The sequence below is a fragment of the Notolabrus celidotus genome, chromosome 7, assembly GCF_009762535.1.
Source record: "Notolabrus celidotus isolate fNotCel1 chromosome 7, fNotCel1.pri, whole genome shotgun sequence".
NCBI classification, from domain to species: domain Eukaryota; kingdom Metazoa; phylum Chordata; class Actinopteri; order Labriformes; family Labridae; genus Notolabrus; species Notolabrus celidotus.
In genome coordinates, this window is record NC_048278.1 from 26714924 (window position 1) to 26731450 (window position 16527).

General features: G+C 37.1%; 2 protein-coding genes across 4 annotated transcripts in view; one reads left to right on the forward strand and one right to left on the reverse strand.

Annotated features, from left to right (window-relative positions):
* coro2a (coronin, actin binding protein, 2A) overlaps window positions 1–4992 on the forward strand; it is a 49172-nt gene extending 44180 nt beyond the window's left edge. For both annotated transcript variants that reach the window (XM_034687792.1, XM_034687793.1), the window contains exon 12: window positions 337–4992. In XM_034687792.1, the coding sequence (XP_034543683.1) occupies window positions 337–492 (156 nt within the window). In that variant the 3' untranslated portion in view covers window positions 493–4992. The remainder of the gene's footprint in view (window positions 1–336) is intronic.
* A 1846-nt stretch (window positions 4993–6838) lies between these two features.
* Window positions 6839–14997, reverse strand: anp32b (acidic (leucine-rich) nuclear phosphoprotein 32 family, member B). Of its 2 annotated transcripts, none has more exons than XM_034688113.1 (7): window positions 14758–14995; window positions 10212–10361; window positions 9973–10095; window positions 9243–9435; window positions 8920–9041; window positions 8347–8413; window positions 6839–7410 (listed from the first exon to the last, which is right to left on the reverse strand). In XM_034688113.1, the coding sequence occupies exons 1-7, from the start codon at window positions 14809–14811 to the stop codon at window positions 7328–7330; spliced, it is 792 nt and encodes a 263-aa protein (XP_034544004.1). In that variant the 5' UTR covers window positions 14812–14995; the 3' UTR covers window positions 6839–7327. The 2 variants fall into 2 exon arrangements, with proteins under 2 accessions (XP_034544004.1, XP_034544005.1); XM_034688114.1 differs by having other exon boundaries at window positions 6850–7407; window positions 14758–14997.
* Between the last annotated feature and the right edge of the window lie 1530 nt (window positions 14998–16527).

A 16527-nucleotide genomic window follows, 5' to 3' on the forward strand; every position in this document is an offset into this window, starting at 1 on the left:
ATTTATAGCCTGTTCTTGAGGATTTAGAAAGCTTTGAGATGAGTACCAGAGAACGTTGGAAAGTCAAAAGGTTTTGGTAGACAAGAAAACAAGGATAATTTTTCTGTTGGCCTTTGTGTGGGTTAGGTTCCCATGCCAACAGTTAAGTTAATCACCAGTGTGATCCCTCAATATTGCAGAGTACACCATGATAATTAATGCTGACCATCACATTAGAGCATCTGAACAGTTAGAGGAAATGGTTGAGTAAATAGAGTATCACAAAAACAAGATTTTGTATTCTATGAGATATATTCCAACACAGATACATTGCATGTGTTTTTGTCTCTTCTACAGCTGCGTCTGAAGTTCCACAAGCAGCAGGAGGAAATCCGGCGGTTGAGGGAGCTTCTTAACCAGAGGGACGTGCGTGTCAAACAGCTGGAGCTGGAGATTAAGAACATCAAAAACTCTCAGTCTCAGTCTCAGAGCTCACTTACAGACTTACCTTGATCTGCTGACTCACCGTCATCCCCACACTGAACACACACATTACTGTACAAACAAAATCCCTATTTCAAACCACCTCTCACCTCTTAGGGTCCTGACTTACTTCTTATCCTCTAAAAAGCCTGAATACTCACTGCACAGGGGTGGTTTGAACCTCAATCATGTTTATATTTTAGTTTGTTGTTCTGTCCACGAGATGCACATATTCTTTATAAATGTACATACACTCAAACACTGACTCTTGTTTTCGAAATCTTTGCACCTCTCTACCTTCTTTACCAAGTTTATTTTTTACGCTTCACAGCTATGCAAGTTTAATGTAATTTCTAGCTTTTTTATGCTCTTATGTAGCTGAGAGTAAAACGGATGTCTGTGTCCTGGCTGAGTGATGAGGCTGTGTGTAGTTTGAAAGATGTTGCAGGGCAGAAGCAGACACTTTGGGATTGTATGATAACGCTACATTTTATTTTATTTTTTCTCCTCCCAGAAATATTTAAACTACTGTAAGCAAAGACTGCGGCTGTGGTACTTTGATGTATGTGTGATCGAATGAAAGTGATCTATATGAATGAAAAAATATCAATCCCAGTTGTGTATGTCCTTTTCTGCTGCTTCTGATTTTATTGTCATTGACTGGAAAATTTGTGACGTCAATATGTTGTACAACATTAACAAAAGCCATGCAGCACATTTTTATTACTGTTTTGCATTATTTAAAAAAAATACAGTTTAACCAAGTATTGGAGTTTTTAATTTTAACTTACTGAAAGAAAAAAAAACATGCAAACATTTCAAAAGGACAGTTTTGGCTTTTTTCCTAGTTCACTGTGAAGAAACAATTCAAAGCAATTGTAGAGCCCCTACTATTAGCTCAGTGGTGGAAATAATGTAAAATACTGAAACATAATACATAGGATTTCTTTTCAAATTCTTTGTATCTGCTTTTGTAGAGAATTTTAAAATCTGAGCACCTTGTGTAATTGATAGCCTGAACAATAGCCTGATTGTATACACTGTGAGATGACAATTTGTCTTCAGTGTAAAATTTGCTTCCAAGGTAGCTTTCCGTAAAGTAGCTTAGCTGCATTAAACAAAAATACTATGCTTTCCCAATTTGCAAGTCACTGAATTCCTGGTACTGATCACTGTTTTTTTTTCCTGCAGTTTCTCAATGTTTGTAAAACAGATACACGTAATATATAATGACAAATGTAGAGATGGAACCATAGGATGGAGCAATCTTAATTTGACACAAACTAAAAGATTTTATTCATATTCAACTAAATATTTATTGAGCTCAACAGTCTATCCATTACCTACACTCAGGTTATTTTATGTGCCTGATTTAGAGTTTTAAAAAGTTGTCTGTAGCAGATAATGTTTGTAAGTTTGTTGAACTGTTGATGGGTTTTTTTTGTGACATTTGCTTTGCCCCAGGTCAGCAGTTTTTTAAGCCAACTGGACTTTCACGTCCTAGTACAGATAGGTGGGTTTATTTTTCTGTAAGATGGACAGGGTTGTTAATTCAATATTTCAGATGCCAACCATGTGAGATCATAGTAGTAAGTGAAATGCCTGGTGGTACAGAGGCAAGCTTAACAGATCATTTCTCTTAATATGAATATTTTACTTTAAAGAGGAGGTATTATGCTTTTTCAAATTTTACAAGTTGTGAGTTAATTCTGTATTGGAGTAACGCTAGGATGAGACCACATTGCTCTGAACAGCCTGTTAAAAAAGTCACAAGAATTATGCTATATGGACACAAGATTGGCTCAAATCGTGATGTCACCAATTGGGGAATCTCCTGTGGGGCATGGCAACAGTGGAGGAGGCTTCTGGATTGCTGTACTTGGGCTTGGAAGAGACAGTAGCTGAAATTAAGTGTTTCAGTGGCTGAAATAAGGGTTTCCAAAACCCCTTTTTCCCGCTTTAAATCATGTAAAACTTCTACAATATCAGAAGGAAAATCTTAAGCCTGAAAATGAGCATTTTACCCCCTCTTCAAAGACACAGGGAATTCAATATTTTTCAGTGCTTGGTCTCTAAATCAAACCAAACCAGAGACTCAAATGATACTCAAATTAACACTGAGCAGTTGTTTATCTGAATCTCATATATAAATGTTTTTCATCCTCTGAAAAATTCTGAATGGTGTTCCTGTTTTTGACCACTGTGTAGTCAGACCTATTTCTCCCATTTGTTACTCCAAAATTGGGGCTATCGATTTTGACTTCTCTTTTCTTTAAACAGACTTGAAGACAAAACATTCCTTTGGCTCTGATCTCCATTTGGAGAGGATCTGTTATAATACTAGCATGTAATTATGCTTACTGATAATAAAGCAACACAAAAAATATAGCATCTGATGCGTCTGATGCAGCTCAAATTGGCATGCATGTCTGTATTTATATAGCTATGGGCATAAGCGCCACAATGATATTCTAGATTTGGTTTACATTCCACAGCCACCTGTCAAAGATGTAACAAATAGAAACTGCCACAGCAACACCCAGCACACACACACACTCACACACAAACACTGGCCTCAATACAGTTGTGAACCTTTGACCCCTCGCAGGACAGTTCTAGCACAGCTTCATCTCTTGTGGACTTTAGTCTAGAAGCAGCGGCACCCGGTCAGTGTAGGCTATGTAGTGCTGTTGGTGGACAAGTCTTAACGCAGTCCCACTGTGTGCTGCAGTTTTAACTGAGGACTTGCTTGATTAAGGGGATTTTTGGGGCTGTTTGTTGACATCACAAAAGTTAAAGGTTACACAGAGGTCAGTCATGCGCATTTGTCATACAGGATTCAATTCATAAGGTTATTTTCACACCCACAAAATGTAATACATTTTCGGACTAAATAGTCTGCCTGAGAATGCAACGAAAACAGGGTTATTTAATGTGTCTACCAAATTGTACATGAAAAAAATAGTAGTTGGCTTGGGAATTTAATTCTTAAATGCAGTTTACACCACAAATAAATACTGCACACCTCCAGCTTTATAAAAAATATCAGCTATCATGTTTAAGCCTATTCCTCCAGCACTTAGTGTCAACAACATCTCATTAATATTTTTTTACTGTTGCACCATTTCACTACTTTTGTCCCCTTCACTATAAAAGCCCAAATGAAAAGCAAAAAATATTATAAATGCATTGTGTAAAATGAATAAAGGGAACAACAATTTCAGAAATTATTTGTAAAAACTCAAATGGACTTTGTAAAAACTCAAATGGACTTTGTAAAAATTCAAATGGACTTTGTAAAATTTCAATTAGCCAAAACAACTAAATGTAGCATGTTAACTCCTGTTTGCTACAGTAACACCTATGCTAACTTTATAGAGGTTGCAAATGAACTGAGAACCCAGTCAGCAATATTACCCCAAGTGCTATAGCTAGCTAAATAGGCTGAGATTACTCAGTATCAAAGAGAAGAGTCAATATTAGCATTGTGAGCTAACTCCTAATGCTGAGCAATCAGAAAGAAAAGACAGGTTTCTGTTCTGTCTCTTGCCTTCTTAAAGTCTTCTTTCCGTGTAACATACTTGGACAGAAAACTCTGTCAAGCTACTCTGAATTAGCTATCTTACAGCTACTTTTAATGCTGCGACTGGATTTTCGACATCAAGAACAATCCAAATATGTTTTTTGCAAATCCAGTCAGACATGGAATTTATTATGATTTTTTATTGTCCATTTTTTTTAAAGCGTCTGTGGTGTTTTTTCTAGCATATGTTTCCTAGTGGTACTTTGAGGTACATTAAATTATGCTTCTTCTCAGCCTCGTCTTATGGGAAATGTTTGGTACAATGTTTAACAAAATAAGGGACCATAAGTCTGATAATGACCTCTGCAGCATCTTTTATATGGGTTTAGCTGTTTAGTATTGTACTTTGGCTAAATTAACCTGTTGAACCAATTGTCAAACAGTTGAATTTGATTCCATATTTGTACTTTTGATGAAATTATACTACTATAAAGCCATGGTATCATATAACACTAAAACAACAAAGTAAACACTTCATTGCCAGTAAATTCAACCAATGCAGACCAATATCTTTAGATTTTTTGTGTCTGATGCTGTCAATTGTAGCTCACTCCTGAAAATCTATATCAGTAATATACATCATGTTTTGTAATGGACCATTAACATGGGGTCGAGGAACAAGGAAAACTGTCACCATAAACTTCTGTTATGAATATGAATGATTTGATGAATAATCTCAATGCTACGGTACAGTGATAATTGTTCTGCTGCACATTATTCTGTTGTTCTATTATTAATGTAACCAATGCTAAGTGTGTAGAAAAAGACAACTTCTCAACAAGCCAAATAAGCAGAACATTATTCTCCATTCTAGATACCTTTTGTTGGTGAAGCATGTACACCTTGACAATCTCCAATGCTATACTCGAGCAATAATGTAGCTGCAGAGGGGGCTGTAGCTTTCAATGTTTGAACATGTCTGATTTAATAAACATTAATTCAAGGGATTTTGGTGCATATGAGCTTCAGAGTGCCTACTTGAAATGCTTTGAATGTAACTATTCTGATGTAGTAATAGTTTGTTCATTTTACCCTGTGTCCTTTACGTTAATGTTTCATAAATATACAAAAAAGAAATCATACACTTCAAGTGATTTTTTTCCTCAGATATCAATTTGTCTTTCCTACAGAGGGGAGTTGCTGCTTGCTGTCTTGGAGTGTCCTCATATAAGTGTTGACTAGCGTCTCTGCGGCGACATGTGGACAGACATTTTTCATTAGACACGGTTCTCTTGCCTGTGTTTTAAGAGGAAAAAAAGCTTTAGCAGCAGCAGCCTGGTGTAGATTTAAACTGTTTAAAACAATCTTGCTCCTCAAAAAACAAAGCAAGGCAGTTAAACTCCCTTTGCTGTTCGACATAGTTATAGACCAGTGCTCTCTAAGGGTTACATTACTGACTTGGCCTGTGGAAAAAATTGGTTAATTTAACTAATGACAACATGCCATTTGCAGTAATACACAACAGGCCTCATTAATCTTGTGGGAAAACTCATAACAAAAATTGATTTGCATATTTTCCAAGTATGTTTTCAAACAATGCTCACCTGCTCATGTCCATTAGAAGTTTGAGGGTCACGGGAAATTATAGAACCAAAAACATGAAGGAGAACAGATAAGGGGTCTTTCATTGTCTAAAAAGATAGGAAAGTTTCTAACGTAAAAAATCTGAATTGAAAATTTGTTATTGTTTTTCTTTAGACCTGTTATTGTAAAATATTATTTCTGTTTCATGATTTGTGTGACTGCACAGAAGATAGAGCTAAAAATCCACAGATTGTCTGTCTAATAGTGCATTTAGTGAAAGCTAGAGACTTTTGAATTCTAGATTTAGCCATAGAAAGTGAACATCTTAAGTTACATCCACAATGTGTGATGGACTCTCACAAAACAAAAACATACAGTTTCAGAAAGATATATTGTGGATTGCTAGAGCCCAAACAAGCCATGTTGGAGTTTCAGAAAAAATCTATATACAAAAAAAAAGATTACCGTTTACCACCACTTAAGTTGTTTTTTTCATGAAGGGTCTCCTCTTTGCAAATAAGAAGAGAAGACTGAACTGGCTAACTGCTATTTCACAAACATATTGGCATGTAGGCTTAATGTTAAGATAGACTTCTTATCAGCTCAGAGTAGAAAAACATTTTCTGTGAACTGTTCAATGTCACCATCAGTGCTTAAACATGATGAAGGCGTGACAGGAGGGGTGGATGCGAAAAACAGACTTAGTTACTGGTGCTCAAACTGCTGAAAAAAATGATGCTCGTGCATCACACTGTTTTGTGTAGCTGCAGACCCGTCAGGGGGCCCATGCTGATCTCTGTCCTCCACATAAAGTGTCTACAATGAACTTGTGCGCATGGAGCAATGGTAGGAAGCCCGTGTCTCGTCAGGTCAGGACTGTTATAACCATGACCAGGTGAGAGTGGTACTAAACAATCAAGTGGTAATAATGTTATGGCTGATTGGTGTTTATCCCTTGAGTTAAACTGGGTGTTGGTTGGCCTAGCAGCTTAAGAATACACCCCAGGAATTGAGGCTGTAGTCTTCAGTATTGTTGTCCTCATTACTCCCCCCCACATTTCCTGTCTCTCTTCAGATGTTCCAAAGTCAAAAAAATCATTTAAAAAAAAAACAAAAAAACTATTTCTGGGACACCAGAGAAGCAAGGGAGGACAGTAGAGAAAAGCACAAAATGTTAACATTTTATTTACAAAGTTTTTTTTTTTGTCATACAGAAAGTAAAAATGTAGCTACAACCTTGATTTGTGCAACAGGCAGCCACACTAAAAATCATGGCTTGCTGGTTGCACAGCTGCTATAGCAATAATTTTATTGGGAAAAAATAAGGAACAGAAAAAAATAAAAGACAAAAAATGAGAAATAATAAACCCAACAACAAAAAATAATTCATCCAACAAATTATTAAAAGCACAGACCCAAAACTAGATACCAGTCCCAAAGTCCTCACACGGGAATACGTAAAGAGGGATCGACAGTGAAATTGTGGAATGCTGAGTGTTGGGCTGCCTGAGAACCTCGGGAGGCCGTGGGGTGGGTGAGGTGGAGGGTGTTGGGTGGCTCTCAGTTCCATGGGGGGAGAAACAAAAAAAGGGAGGGGCAGCTCCACTTGGCCCACCCATCCGGTACAGTCTTGCCCCATAAAAAGAGCTTAGAGCTGGGGGGGTAGACGTGGATTACAAAGGCGGTGCGAGTTGTAGGAGGGCGGACGATAGGGGGTAGGAAGGGTAACTCGGTAGGCTCTCGTTTTCAGTTTTGCTCTTAATCATCATCATCATCATCGTCATCATCGTCCTCATCCTCTGGATCTCGCTTTCTCTTCTCACCTTTGCCGGTTTCTGCTTCTGGGGGCAAATGGGAATAGTGTTAGGTGGTATCAGGGATGCAAAACTGAGCTTCAGTGTTAGAACAATCCTTTACAAAGGAAAATACATTCTATTGCTAGAGGCTTCTTTACAGGTAATTAACTTTATAAACAACCTGAATCTTTCAGCATTGAAAATGTCTTCAGTGAGATTTTAGGATGTGTTCTCTCCGTTTTAAGAATGGTCACTATCATGTAGGCCAGATCTACATTTAAAGATTTAAGTAGCCTTTCCCTGCTATGGTGTTCTTTACTCACAAGCTTTACACTTTCTTTTTAGACTTATGTGAAATGCCTATTAAAGCTCATAATGAACAATCTATGGCAGCAATATGATAAGACCCTAAGACTTTTCGGCAGATGTCATGTTCTCTCTGGTTTCAAGCTTGTATTGGTCATTAGGGGCTCCAAATGGCAGCTTTAAATGTGAATGTCCTCAATTGTACATGTACACCTTCACTTTATATTGTAGGGAATATGTAAAAATCAAGAGGACTCTTCTGGATACTAGATCATCCCTCCTAGGCCATCCTTTTCTTTACAATAATAGCACTTCTGTAATACAGCATTTAAAGTTCTATGTACAGTCATGTTGGTCCCCGTCCAATTCTCTATTGCACACATTAACAACAGTTATTTCTTGTTAATGCCAAATAATGAAGTACATATGCCTGCTCTAATCTGTAAAAAATCTGATACATCCTGGTGCACCAGCTTCTAAGATTACAAGACAGCATAAGCAATTTCCAACCTTGTTAGAGATAAAAAAAAAAAAATCCGACTGAGCTCCCGACCTTGTGTATGGTTGGGAGTTGTAATATATCCCTGTTTCACTGAGATGAAGTAAGTCATAGGGGTTGCTCTGTGTTTATATCCATATGACAAGTGATGGGTATATTAGGGCAAAGATACGTACCCTCATCATCATCATCATCATCGTCGTCTTCATCATCCACTTCTCCGTCTTGAGCAAAGTCTTCCTCCTTGGACCAAAAACAAACAGTATATGGGTTAAAAAAAAAGATCTAAAAAATACATCTGGCCTCCTCCCTAGGACTGCCGATTGTTTGTTTTAATCAATACATGATTCTCACATGTCCCTCCTAATTCAAATATGAATATGAAATGCATTGTTTTTCACAGCTGAATTGGTACAAATGCACTCAAAGGGTAGTCAATAGATCAACTGAGCTTCACCTGACTGTATCAAAGTGGTGTGAGAACACGCTATAACACCCAGGCTCAAATCAACAGGTACAATGTACGCATGCTGAGTGAGAAAGTTCATTGCTTGCTTACATATATTTTTACATAACATGGTATTTACATTATTACTTATTAACTAATTTGTATAATTGACTAATGATTATGTAATTTGTGATATTTATTAAAATGTAAGACTTTTTTTAAAATTGTAAACATTGAATTGGAGATGACGTATTCTGGGTCAGGGGCATCCTATATTTCAGAAGGTGGGGGTGGGGGTTACCTCATCTTCTCCGCTGACTTCATCTTCATCCTCTTCTCCTTCTACCTCCTCTTCGTCCTCCTCATCCTCCTCTTCATCAAAATCCTCTTCCTCACCATCCTCGTCTTCCTCCTCCTCTCCCTCTGCAATACAAAGGCAACAACAATAAGCAAAAAAAAAGTGATGCTGTCAGTTCAATTGTTATAAATAAAATCTAAAACTGTCGCCATGAAAATGAACATTTTCTCATTCTATGTAACAGCACACTATTTTATTGTTATTTCATTCTCTATTTGGCAGCGGAGATGGTCAAAATGGTTATCATCACAGCAGAAACATCTTACCCTCATCTTCATCATCATCTACGCCGTCTCCATCGACCTCTCCATCAGAGTCAGAGGCTTCCCTGTCCTCAATGTCATAACCATCCAGGTAGGTGAGCTGAGGCAGCAGCTTGAACACACTCTCTCTGTAGTCGTTCAAGTTTGTCACTTCACAGTTGAAGAGGTCCAAGCTCTTCAGGGTTGCCAGCTTTTGCTGTAGAGCAAATAAAGTCAAGAACAGTGTTGAGACATTTCTGAGGGTCCTGTCGTGAGAAGTCCATGTTAATGTGTGTGTATAATGTAAATTAGGCTGAATTACATCCACTGCAAATAACAACAATAACCAAAACCTCAGAAAACTGGACATGTTGAAAAAAATTGCAGTTAGAAGAAGTATATATGGAGTTTGCTCAAGGATCTGCTATACATTTTTGTCCCTCTCGTTTCATTGTGCCCCATTAAGACGGAGTGTAACAACAACACAGTTTGAATATTCAGATCCTTATACAACAAAAACAGCACTGAGTGAACAATGTATGACATAAATATTATGTTGTGTATTATTAATGGTGGATATGGCACAATTTGTACAAGTATTCATAATGTGTTTTTCAACTTTCAAGAATGTGGCTTTGACATGACATAGGCCTCGAGACTATGGCTATTAAAGCCAAGTATACACAATACATGGGCATGTAATCGCATATGCCTGTTTGCTAATAAATTGACTAAAACAAATGGGATAACATACCAATGGTTCCAACGTACTGATGTCTTTCAATTTGTTGCCACTCAGGTTTAGATGTGTGAGGTTGGGTAGTTTCTCTGCTAAAACATCAAGGCCGCCACTGATTCTGTTGTCACTCAACTCCAGCTGGAAAGAAGGTGAAAGGAAATATATTGTTATGATGTTTGTCACTCAACACAAATAGCTCTTATCCTGAGTTCATAAGGTAAAACATGAAAAAATATACAGATATATGAACTTACCTTTTTGAGTTTTCCTAGTTTAGGCAGGTTGCAGACTGAAATTAAACCAACGTTTATCAAACTGAGGAACTCAAGGTTGACAAACTCAGCTGTGAGGCCTTCGATTTTTCCTTCAAGTGATCGACAATTATCAAGGACAAGTTCTCGTACCTGTTGTAAAGAAAAATAGATAACATGAGAAAATGCAATGGTTGTCTTAATCTTCGTATCAAGAAAATACTCCCCATACTTAATCCTGTTACCCTGTCAGCTAGTGGTTTACCACTAGTCTTTTAACTTTCAGATTTTCTTTACATTTTTTATTCATAATTTTTCACTTTCTGTTTGATGTTATTAATATATTGATATTTTATGCCCATTTTCTTGCTTCCCTCATATTTATGCGATTTTATTCATTTAAAACATACTGGAAGCTACAGTCTCCGCTCCATGACCCAGTCACAAAACTTTTGCTTTCAGTCCCCAGAGTGCGTCTTGAAATGGGTAAAAAGAGTTTTAGATATGCTGCTCCTGCAGCCTGGAACCTGTTGCAGGAGAGCCTGGGTTTGAGTGAGCTTGTCTCTTTAAATGTTTTAAAGCAGACTGAAGGCTCTTGAGGAAGATGATTCAGTTTGTAGATGGTTTGACTGATGACTTTTGTTCTGAAACAAATGATATGTTGTAAAGTTTTAGAATTATGTGTCGTTTGTCTGTATCTTTTCTGGAATGTGCTGCTGCTGATCTTCACCAGGACACACTTGCAAAAGAGATTTTTAATCTCAATGTGGTTTTCGCCTGGTTAATTAAAATAAAATAAATAAATAAAAATGTTTATTAAAAATGTGCACCATCATACAGTCAAGCTGTGACTTAATAAACCTGATTCTGATCATATTACTGAAACTGTACTGACAAAAAAAATATGATTAAAACTGAGTATAAAACAAAACTATTTTCTGATATTGCTTGAACTTTTGACAACCGTATTTTCTGAAGCAAAGTAATTTTATTGGTCGTTCTGTAACAGAAAAGATCCAGAAAACATCCTGTTGCCCTGTCAGCTATAGTGTTTACCACTATTCTTTTGACTTTCAGATTTTCTTTACATTTTTTATTCACAATTTTAAACTTTCTGTTTGATGTTATCAATATATTGATTTTAAGTTTATTTTGTGCACCATCATACAGTCAAACTGTGACTAAATAAGTAGTACATAGCTGTCTGTTTATAAAAATGTACATGTTTGCTGTATGTTTTTGTTGATTGTTACTGTTTTTATCTCTGTAAAGCACTTTGAATTGCTCTTTGTATGACTGGTGCTTCATAAATAGACTTGCCTTGCCTACTGGTTTACATTTTGTAACAGAAAATATACAGAAATCATCCTGTTACCCTGTCAGCTATACTGTTTACCACTAGTCTCTTAACTTTCAGATTTCTTCACACTTTTTATTAACATTTTTTCACTTTCTGTTTGATGTTTTTTTAATTTTGTGCACCAACATACAGTCAAGCTGTGACTAAATAAACATGTTTCTGATCATGTTACTGAAACTGTACTGACAAAAAAAAAAACATAATTAAAACTGAGGATGAAAGAAAACTGTTTTCTGATATTGCTTGAAATTTTGACAACTGTATTTTCTGAAACAAAGTAATCTTATTGGTCTACATTCCGTAACAGAAAATATACAGAAAACAAGTTGTCAATAACTGTCCGTATATTGAAGTGTTTGCTGTATGTTTTTGGTGACTGTTACTGTTCTGGTTTTTGTTTTTAACTTTGTAAAGCACTTTAAATTGCTCTTTGTATGAAATCGTGCTTTATAAATAACTGGCCTTGCCTTGCCTACTGGTCTACGTTTTGTAATAGAAAATGTACAGAAATCATCCTTTTACACTGTCAGCTATACTGTTTACCACTGGTCACTTAACTTTCAGATTTTCTTTACATTTTTTATTCACATTTTTTCACTTTCTGTTTGATTTTGTGCACCATCATACAGTTGAACTGTGACTAAATTAGTAGTACATAACTGTCCGTATAAATTTAAATGTTTAAAGTGTTTGCTGTATGTTTTTTTTTTATTGTTACTGTTCTGTTTTTTTGTTTTTATCTCTGTAAAGCACTTTGAATTGCTCTTTGTATGAATGGTGCTTTTATAAATAAACTTGCCTTGCCAGAAATCATCCTGTTACACTGCCAGCTATACTGTTTACCACTAGTCTTTTAACTTTCAGATTTTCTTTACATTTTTTCACTTTGTGTTTGATGTTTGTTTTATTTTGTGCACCAACATACAGTCAAGCTGTGACTAAATAAACCTGTGTCTGATCATATTACTGAAACTGTGAACAAAAAAAGCATTATTAAAACTGAGTATAAAACAAAACTATTTTCTGATATTGATTGAAACTGTATTTTCTGAAACAAATTGATCTACGTTTTTTAACAGAAAATATCCAGAAAACCAGCTGAAAAACTACATTAGTAAAGTGTTTTACATTCCACAAAAAAAAAAAACATTTGGTAACATTATTTACTGTGAAATATTTGGAAAAACAAATCTGAAGGCGGAGTTACTTTGAGTCAGTTAAAGCTAACACTAGTTGCGCAATTCAGTGTTGAGACAAAAACGTTGCAAAAAAAAAAGTTGTTGTCAACCGTCAAAGATCCTGATTTATCAAAGTAAAACACTGAAAAGAGTCTTACACCTCCTTCTAAAAGACTCAGGCATTACGTGCCTAATGTCTCCGGGCACTAAAGTCAATGAAGTGATGTCTTTTGAGTACAGCAGCAGCTTCCCATGGCCTGCTGATGCAGTCACTAATGACAAATGCAATGATTTTTGTGTGCTAGCTTGCTACAGGCTAGCCATTGCCCCTTTTAAACGCTGCCGTGCGGTAGAGGAGCAGCTCTGTCTGCCCGCCATTAACCAACCCAACAGCAACGGAAAGGATTGCGAATACACCCTTTAGAAAGCTTTTCTTTTTTCCGTTAAAACCAGCTTTCATTTGGGGAAGTGGAATATACTTGTCGTCGAGCGAACGACCCATAAAGGCAGTTTGTTACAGGGTCGTTTTTCAGGGTCGAAGTGTCGAAGGAGAATATGTTGAGAAGGGGAAATTTAGTGAAAAAACAAAGATGGAGACAGTTCCTTTCTCCCAGAGCTTCAAAGACGACAGAATGACAACATGGCGATTCGCTGAGATACAGTATGCAGTTCTCCGAGCAGTTCGACGGCAAAAACTGCTGTGAAGAAACAGCGATTAATATTAATTACACAATGCTTGGGTGATTATTTGTTTTTTTGGTGTTAGATTAAGTTTTATGTCGTGCATGAGTCGAGAGGAAAACGCCGACCGTCGAGTTTTTGGCTGCCCACGCATCAGGCGCGGTGCACCGGATCTCCAAGCAGCATGGCTCGGTACATGAAGCCGATAAATCTACACCTTTATTGCAAGCATTAGCTTTTCCGACATTGTCTGGAGGACAGGGCATTGGGTTTTTGCTGTATTAGGAGTACAATCGGACACGTTTTGTTGTCTTTGACTTGAGCAGCGAAGGGGGTAATATGGCGGGAACAAAACACTAAGTTGTTGTCTGAATGATGGTGTCTCAGACTCATCTAAGACTTAAATAAGTATGCAATGTTAAGTTGGAGCACATGCAATGATATGAGAGGGTAAGATAGCTGCTGTTTATGTGTGTAAGCTATTTTAGGGGAATTATCTCCTGCACACTCCCTTTAAAAAAAACTTGCAACAGCTTAAACCTGAAAAGAAATCACAATTACAAGGATAGTTCAGTGTTTGTTCTCATGTGGAGTAAATAACGGAACTGGTTGGTGTTTTATTCTCCTTGTAAAATGCTCAAGGTATGGATGACTGAGTGAATCAAGTGACTGTTTTTTTTTGTTGTCGCTGCTGAATGTGGGCACTTCATATTGCTGTACTTAATTCATTTCAAGACATAACTCGTGATCGACTGTGCCCCCCTTTTACATGTGGACTCTGTATTTTGCAAAAACGGTTCTGGAGTTTTAAAGAACATTTGTGATGAAAAAAAAGCGCCCCATTAGCAAGTTATGCTAGCAGCAAACATGGCTTCCAATGTCTGTATTAAATATACCTCTACTGTGACTGCCAAACGCGGCACAGGAAGCACATTCCCTCTTATATCAGCGTAAAAAGAAGTTTAGAAATTGTGGTACAAAGGTTGGACTCGAGCTGAATCGTGTGTGCAGCACTGACCGAGGAGGCTGCGAAACGGTTAAAGCACTGCAATAATGCCAGCAAGCTGAGGAATCGCCGTTTCAAAGTAACCACTGAATATAGCTTTTCTCGTCTTGGTGCCCCTATACGCCCAATCCCGAACAGTAAAAAGGATTAAGCTTGTTGTGCGAGTGTTTTCCGCCCTATTATAAACGAGTAACACAGTCTAAAGCCCATGTGGTCACCATTACGCTAGCCACACAGGTCACTCGCAAAGCAAAAAAGTAGCAAGCTGGCTAGCAGAGGGCTAGCAAGAAAACTAAGGGTTGGTTTTTAAAAAGCACGACTCACATCAGACGGTGTCCTGTTTCTTAGCTCCAAGTGGATCCTCTTTTTCATGTCCATCGTGCCCTATGAAAGTTAAACTTTTCTCTCTGGGGTTTTGCTGGGATCTTCAGTCCAAAGGCAAGAGATGCCCTAATGGAGGGAGAATATAGGACTGTATAATGAACTGAGCCAAACGCTAAGTTAGTCGGAGAGAGGAGAAACCATGGAGGGAAACGGGACTGAAACAAAATATATGCTCAACAGCGCCATCTACGTCCAGAAACGCCCATCGCCTCTATGAAGGCATTGCAGTCACAAAACATGACGCTGCCCCGAAACAGTGCTGTGGTGCAATTTATTTCTGCAAGGAGAGTACTGTACTATGTTTAGTGAAGACAAGAGCCTTTTGTCTTTTAAGGACCCATTTATATAATAAAGCAATGAATAGTAAATGTGTACATTTTACCCCGAAAATACACCTGTATGTCAAAACACAGACATGCTTATAAAATGTTTCAAAATAAAGTTTTCATGCTTTGCTTTGGAGCTATTAGACCAGGGATGTCCAAACTTTTTTCAAAGAGGACCATATATGATGTTGTAAGAATACCTCAGGGCCAGTGGCTCCCATACTGTGACTTAGGAATCATAAAAGTTATGTATGAAATATCTATTTAATAACAATTATTTTAAAAATTTCCTCAATAAAACAGTAACTAGGAAGTCGTCAGTTCTCCACAAGCCATGTAAACATGAGCAAACGTTATCTTCTTCTGGAGGAAAATGTTTTTCATTAGGGTCGGGCAATGTGGGAAAAATATTGTCTCATTATTTTCCTATGGCAGGATTACAATCTGGATTTCATCACAGTTCTTTTTCATGTTGATTTTAAGACTTTTCTAACCAGCAGATGACATTTTAAGAACCAAATATATTTTCCTGAGTTCTGAACAATTTTTTTGCACCAAATATTTCCCTTTTCTGCATAATTTTGTAATTTTGATCTTGTCTTGTGTCTTCTGAACTTTTAATCTTCTTCAAGAACATTTTCACATCATGATAAAAACATTCATTTGAAAACCTGTCAGCTTTAAGAGTTCTTGAGTTTCTTCTTTATTGCCATCTTGCAGAATTCCCAGTGCTTTGGCTTTAGACAAGTAGTTCATATGACGCTTTTTGAGACGTTTCTGGATTGACTTTAGTTTTGTTTGTGCGCTTGAAAGAAACTGCAAATGTACAGATGATTCAGAAGGTAATTAATTTCTTTGCTATAAATAACACAATTTAAGATGGAAGCTTGGGGCCATAAATAAATGGACCTTGGGCCAAAATTGGCCCCCGGGCTGTACTTTGGACATGCCTGTATTAGACAGAACAAGTGTGGAAAATGAGCAGAACATCTTAAATCCACAAATGCTTGATAGACATTAAACTTGTAGCATGTGCTACTTTTGTCAGAGGACAAAGGAAAAGAGATACTAAAACATATTAGAAAATAATTTAACAACATATATCTGTGAAGCCCTGAATATCAGCACAAGGGTTGAAAAGCTGCAGATGCTCAGGTTAGACGAGTGGAAGGGCAACAGTTTCATAAAATGAATTCTGAGCTTTAACACATTAACACCCATTGAGCACTTTGAACCCATAGCACTTTAATAAGCAGATATTCATACATCATCCCACCTGAGTCAACACAACAGACAGCATCTACAGACTCTTCTTTCAAACATATGGCAACAGTAACTAAAAACAAACAACTTAGTCTCACAATTGGAACCAAACACACAAATC

Coding starts and splice junctions, on each gene's coding strand:
- anp32b (XM_034688113.1), bottom strand. CDS start 14,811: ATGGACATGAAAAAGAGGATCCACTTGGAGCTAAGAAACAGGACACCG. Junction 10,096..10,211: donor AACTAGGAAAACTCAAAAAG/GTAAGTTCATAT, acceptor CCTTCTTTCCAG/CTGGAGTTGAGTGACAACAG. Junction 9,042..9,242: donor AGATGATGATGAAGATGAGG/GTAAGATGTTTC, acceptor TTTGTATTGCAG/AGGGAGAGGAGGAGGAAGAC.